The sequence below is a fragment of the Cibotium barometz genome, chromosome 7 (genome assembly GCF_041138505.1).
Source record: "Cibotium barometz isolate CiBa-2024 chromosome 7, ASM4113850v1, whole genome shotgun sequence".
NCBI classification, from domain to species: Eukaryota; Viridiplantae; Streptophyta; class Polypodiopsida; order Cyatheales; family Cibotiaceae; genus Cibotium; species Cibotium barometz.
This window is the reverse complement of record NC_141052.1, coordinates 10,800,302-10,806,301: the sequence shown is the minus strand read 5'-3', so window position 1 is coordinate 10,806,301 and position 6,000 is coordinate 10,800,302. Positions and strand designations below refer to the sequence as shown.

Genomic DNA, 6,000 nt, shown 5'->3' with positions numbered 1-6,000 from the left:
CTTATCCACATTCCTCTATGGTTGGGTGGTGAGACTAGAGCTCTTGCCCCTCTTTGGCTATGGTGGTGACTACGATGATGTAACATTAGTATTAGAGTTGGTGTTATCCTCTCTTCCGCTCATGTATGTACATGATGTATGTACATACATCATGTATGTACATGGTGCTCTCTTCATTGTTCTCTCTTCAAGTGTGAAGCAGCCCCCGAAAAGATAAGGTTCCTTACCTTTGATTTTGAATGGCTCTCCCTCTCTCATTTTTTCTATGCAAAAATAATTATATGTGTGTTTTGAGAGAGGCATCACACACAATGGAGTAAAATGATTGTGTGTGAGAGAGAGGCACACACAACAGAGAACAAATGAAGGGGGCAAAGTGCTCTCTCTCTCCATCAATTTGCAAAACAAGTGTTGGGGAAGAGAAATTAGTATGTGGATTGAAGTTTTCTAAGCAATAATTGGGTACAACAAAACTCATGTGAGACAAGCGGTGCTTAGTTGTACAACAAGTGCACAAGCAGTTAGGTGATGTACAACGGGCCCTTCTACAGCAACAATGTGGAAGTGGATGGTGCCCTACTAAACTTTAATTTATGTTAAATTTCAGGGGCCTGCATACGTGGCACCCCGCAGGCCCCAGCATGAGCGATCATCTAGCCAGTGACCACCTCGGTCTACATAGTGGTGCAAAAGAGTTATGAACACACGTCCTTATGTCCGTGCATTTGCTGGGATTCGAACCCATGTCCCTGCCAAGGGAGAAGAAGCTCCTATCCACTACACCGCGCACACACTCGTGATATACACACGTCCATAACATTTTGTGGACATATGTCTACAAATGGGCCCGTCATCGGCCATTGATCGGGTGACTGGGCGCCCGCGGGGTGCCACGTATGCAGGCACCCTGATATTTAATGCAAGCCCATCGAATATAGCATTATGACTGATGAATACTTTCTAAGAAGTGTAGAATCATAAAATTTGTATCCTTTAGAATTATCAGAATATCCAATAAATATAACTTTCAAACTAGGAGGATCCAACTTTTGTTGTGTTTCTTTTCGCATGTGAATATAAGCAATGCACCAAAGGTGCGAAAATGTGATACAGAATGAGTTTTTCCTATCCAAATTGTAATGGGAATCTTACCACCAGCAAGTGCAATTGTGGGAAGATGATTTTGAACAAAGACTGCTGTATGAATTGCTTCAGCCCAAAAGCTCCTGGATAATCCAGAATGAATAAGCATACATCTCATAGCATTAAGGATGGTTCGATTCTTACGCTTTGCAATGCCATTTTGTTGAGAAGAATATGGAACAATAAACTCATGATGAATTCCTTGTTCAATACAACAGTCATCAAAGAGATCTGAAATATATTCTCCACCATTGTCACTACGGAGAGTCTTGGATAAAGCGACCAATAATGAAGTTCAACTGCTTTCTAATATTGCTTGAATATGGATAAGGCTTTAGACTTATGCCTCAAGAGAAAAACATATGTGAAACGAGAGAAATCATTAATGAAGGTAATGAAATAACGATATTGAGATTTGGAGGGAGGAAAAGGTCCACAAATATCCGTGTAAATGAGATCTAAAAGGGCATGTGAATGTGTAGAGGTAGAGTTATGAAAAGGTTGTCGATGATGCTTGCCAAGACACAATACTCACAGATGCCCATATGAGGACGAGCTTTAAGATCCATACCTCTGACGAAATCATGACGATGAATATTAAGAAGCTTTGCAAATTCCAAATGGACAAATCGATGATGCCATAACATGCAATCAAGATCTCTTGGAGCAGTAACAACATTTGCAACATCATCATTCAAAGAGAGCTCAAACAGATTACCACGTCGAGGAGATACTGTGATGGTATGCACATCCTTCTCAATTCGACACTTTGTAAAACGACCAAGATCAACAAGCCGGGCAACAAAAAGAAGATTCCTTTGAAGATCTGAAACATGCAAAACTCCTTGCAATATTCTAGTAGAGGAAAGGGTACTAAGATATAGATCACCAACACCCATGACTTGACAAGTAGTGTCATCAGCAAGATACACCAATTTCTTAATTGGTGTATTGTAAATTGTTCAGGAGATTATGAAGATAAAGAATTTCTGTAAGTAGTAAGAAGATACTGCCATATATCATGAGAAGTAGGAAGATTGAATACATCCAGCATAGAGAATCATGAAGAGCAGATAAGATAGATCGACGAGTAGCTTTATCATCATGATGGATCCAATTCGAGTAATCAGTTTGCCATTGCTAAAAAATAGGACCAATAGTAATAAGAGCATTATCTTGTTCTACATCAACAGGTTTAGATGGACAGATAAGATTGCCCAAAACAACATCAGAAAGATCGTCACATTCAAGTAGTATCAACATCATCTTGGCCTTTCATCTAGAAAATCCTTAGCCTTAAAACACGGGAACACATCGTTGACCAGATGGAAAACCATTAATGAGAATAGAAGCTGCCATCTCGAATTGCAAGAATATGTATAGAACAAGATCACAGAATTTGCAGACCATGAAACGAGAACATAAACAAGGAGGACCATGAAAGTTATATGAGATACGTGCACAAAAAGCAAGTGGCGAGCGATGAACTCATCAAATATAGAACGTGATTTACGAGTTACAAAAAGCAAGTGACGAGATGAAAAGTAGTACCTGAAAATAGACTTATCTAGCACAAAGGTAGAGTATAAAGGAATAACTACGGCTGCATGTGAGGTGGTATGGCTGAAAAAGCTACTTGAAGATTTGGGACAACAATGTGATGGAAAAGTTGTCATACATTGTGACAACATGAGCAGCATATAGTTGGCAAGCAATCAGTCTACCATGTGAGGACCAAACACATAAAAGTCCACTATCACTTCATCAAGGAGAAATTGTTGGATTGACAAATAGAGTTAACATATGAAGACTAAAGAGCAAGTTACAGATATCTTTACGAAACCACTTAGTAAAGAGAAGTTTGAGTACTTTAAATACAGACTTGGAGTACATGGATAGATATAGTGAGCTTGAGAGAGAGTGTTGAAAATGCAAGCTCATCGAGATCCGGTGGATAAAGATAACATGTGGACATCACTCTAGCAATGTATGTGTGGACAATAATGGCTGCATCCCCGACTAGCCAAGTGTGTGGACATTAGACTTAGGTTATTTCAGTGTGAACTTATCACTAGTGTAGTGTGCTGTGTTTTGTGGTGTGCAATGAAAGAAAGCTATGACACTTCTCTATCATGAAGATGTTGATGGCTTGAGATAATGAGAGCCAATTAGGATTTGCCTCTCTACACTTATGTGTATCTTCTCTCTTTTCAACATGTGTGTGTGTGTGTGTGTGTGTGTGTGAGAGAGAGAGAGAGAGAGAGAGAGTGTGTGTGTGTGTGTGTGTGTGAGAGAGAGAGAGAGAGAGAGAGAGAGTGCATGTACACTTGGAAAAAAGAGAGGAAGTTGTGTATTTAAGCAATGTAATACTATTTTTTATATCACATATTGACAAAATGTTCCTTATAAAAAATGTCACCCAATGACAATTATTGAGATGCATAAGGAAAAAGACTTTCATAAGTTATAACAAAGTGACTCTACGACCACATACAAGCTCGCGTTGACCCGAAAAAGGTAAACTTCATACACATATTTCTCCTTGACTAAAAATAAAATGACCCGAAAAAGGTAATTTAAATAAAATGACCCAAAAAAGGTAATTTCATACACATATATCTCCTTAATTAAAAAATAAACCAACCGTATAATCAAAAGATGACTTTGACCAACATATACCAAGTGTCCTCCTCCAAGCCTTTAAACAAGTACCAAAGTGCCCTTTGCATGCTTTAACCACCTAAAAAAACTAATTGCATACACATATATCTCCTTAATTAAAAAATAAAACAACCATATAATCAAGGATGACTTTGACTAACATATAACAAGTGTCCTCCTCCAAGTCTTTAAACAAGTACCAAAGTGCCCTTTGCATGCTTTAAAGGCCCATCCATGGTCTTGTGGAGGTAAGAGAAAAATACTCTCATCGTTTCACAAGTCTTGCTATGGAGGACCAAATGATTAAAAAAGTTCAAGTAAGAATTAGCAGAACCTTGCTGATTACGTGGCAACGCAAGAGTATAGGAGTACAGTTTCCAGTCAAGCTGGAACGGTCTCTTAAAACACTTAAGAGAAACAAATGGTTGCTTACATTTGTCTGTCTTACTTAGCCTTCTGTATTATTCGATTAGATTACTTATTCACTGTGACCACGTCAAGTAACTTGGTTTCAAGTAGCCGACAATCTGAATGCAGGACTAAGTGATCCTCAGCAAGAAGACGCTGAGCTCTGGGCCACCATTGCCGTCGGGGTTCATCATGTAGAATGCTTCAGAATCTTTGGAGCCTACTACCCTCTCGAATCTGGCCCGCATGTAGAGAATCTCTCCTTCGAAGCTGGACATCTTGTCCTCTAGCTGCTGTGGTTGGACAGGCAAAATGCCAGCCCCCATGGACACGGTCTGCACAAGTGACAGGATGTGCAGGTCTGCAGAGGAGCAAGCCCTGCGGTTGGCGAACCCGGTTTTCCTTCCGTTGCAGTACATGGTCCACGAGGGTTCCTGGAACAGGTGCTGCTGCTGATGGATATTGTTTAAGACACTGCTGCGATTTTTCATGTGATCAGCGCTCGCCGGTACAAGAGTAGAATTGCACTCTAGAGCAATCTTCACCAGACCGGAGGCCATCTCCTTCACCAATGTGTTGGTAGGAGTAGCCAGCTCCAACAACAGGATTGGGGTGGCCCTTGGCTCCTCTTGGACTGCAAAGTGTATGCGACCTTTCCTTTGGCCGTAGAGTGTGCCTGTAACTACATGGCCTTTGGCCACAACGCAGGTAGAATTAGCTGAGGAGGGCGCCGAGTGGGAATGGCTGGAAGAGGTGTGGTTGCCAGGAGGGCAGACAGAGCTGCGCCAATACTTGTGGCCCGGGCGGAGAAGTTGAAGAAGGGAGCGGAAGGCGTGAAGGAGCTTCGAGTGGGGAGGAAGAACGTGGTGGTGGCGGTGCGAGCTGGTGTGCTGCAGAAAGCCTCCTCTAGTGGACTTAAGACGGGAGAAGACACTCTCTGAGCTCCGTCTCTTTGAAGAATCCTCCATAATATCCACGGGACACACAATGGGAATGAGAGAGCAAATAGTGGCGTATATGGATTAATAATACCACGAGTCTATGCTAAGCACGGTGGCCGAGGTCTGCGCGTCTTCTGTCTAATTACTCGGGAGTCGGAGGCTCGAGCGAGTATTGAGATTATTTCACCTGCGAGATCGTCATGGAAATGTGCGATCAGTAAGTCCACCAAGACAACAATTTTCACTCCTACTGAAGGACGTAGGTACCGGTACGACGTTCGTCGCTGTACAAGCTGTAGGTCTAGAGACCGGAGTGCAATGATGAGAGAGAGAGAGGGCTCAGGGGAATGAAACAAAAGTGGAGGGGGAATCACTCCTTGATCTTACCTGAAGATCAAAACAGCTGATCACGGCCCGTGATCAGCCAGCAGGGTTCGAACCCATGACCTGGGTTTTGACAACGAATCACCTTAACAACTGAGCTACTGCCCGATTGATGCCTCACCCTTGAAGCTTGCCCCTGCTTTGTGGGATAAGGGGGTCCCATGGGTACTAAGCCCGCTTCCTAAACGCCTACTTTTAAAAAAAAACAGCTGATCACGTAACCGCGTGATTTCTTGGGCTGGCGATCGATCTGTGCAACGCAGCTACCCTAATTCCTTCAAAGTAGTTAAAGGAAACCCGTGGTTGCGGGAGCGGCCGTATAAGAGGTGGACGTGTCAGCCTTCAGCCTCTGCAAGGAGTAAGCCGCAGCGCCATCGGCAGCAGACTCTGCATGCCATCGACGACGCCAGCTGCAGCGACTACTATAGTGCATACAAAGATAAATAGTCGCCCAGAAGAACAG

The 6,000-nt window shown here is 42.6% G+C and overlaps 1 protein-coding gene and 1 pseudogene across 1 annotated transcript in view; both read right to left on the bottom strand.

Moving 5' to 3' along the window:
• Positions 1–4,343: 4,343 nt before the first annotated feature.
• Positions 4,344–5,180, bottom strand: LOC147636666 (protein MIZU-KUSSEI 1 pseudogene; annotated as a pseudogene).
• The window catches only part of LOC147636663 (uncharacterized), a 77,114-nt gene continuing 76,290 nt past the window's right edge, over positions 5,177–6,000 (bottom strand). Inside the window, exon 6 of the mRNA XM_086800127.1 lies at positions 5,177–5,340. Within this exon, the coding sequence (XP_086656253.1) occupies positions 5,337–5,340 (4 nt within the window). The 3' untranslated portion in view covers positions 5,177–5,336. The remainder of the gene's footprint in view (positions 5,341–6,000) is intronic.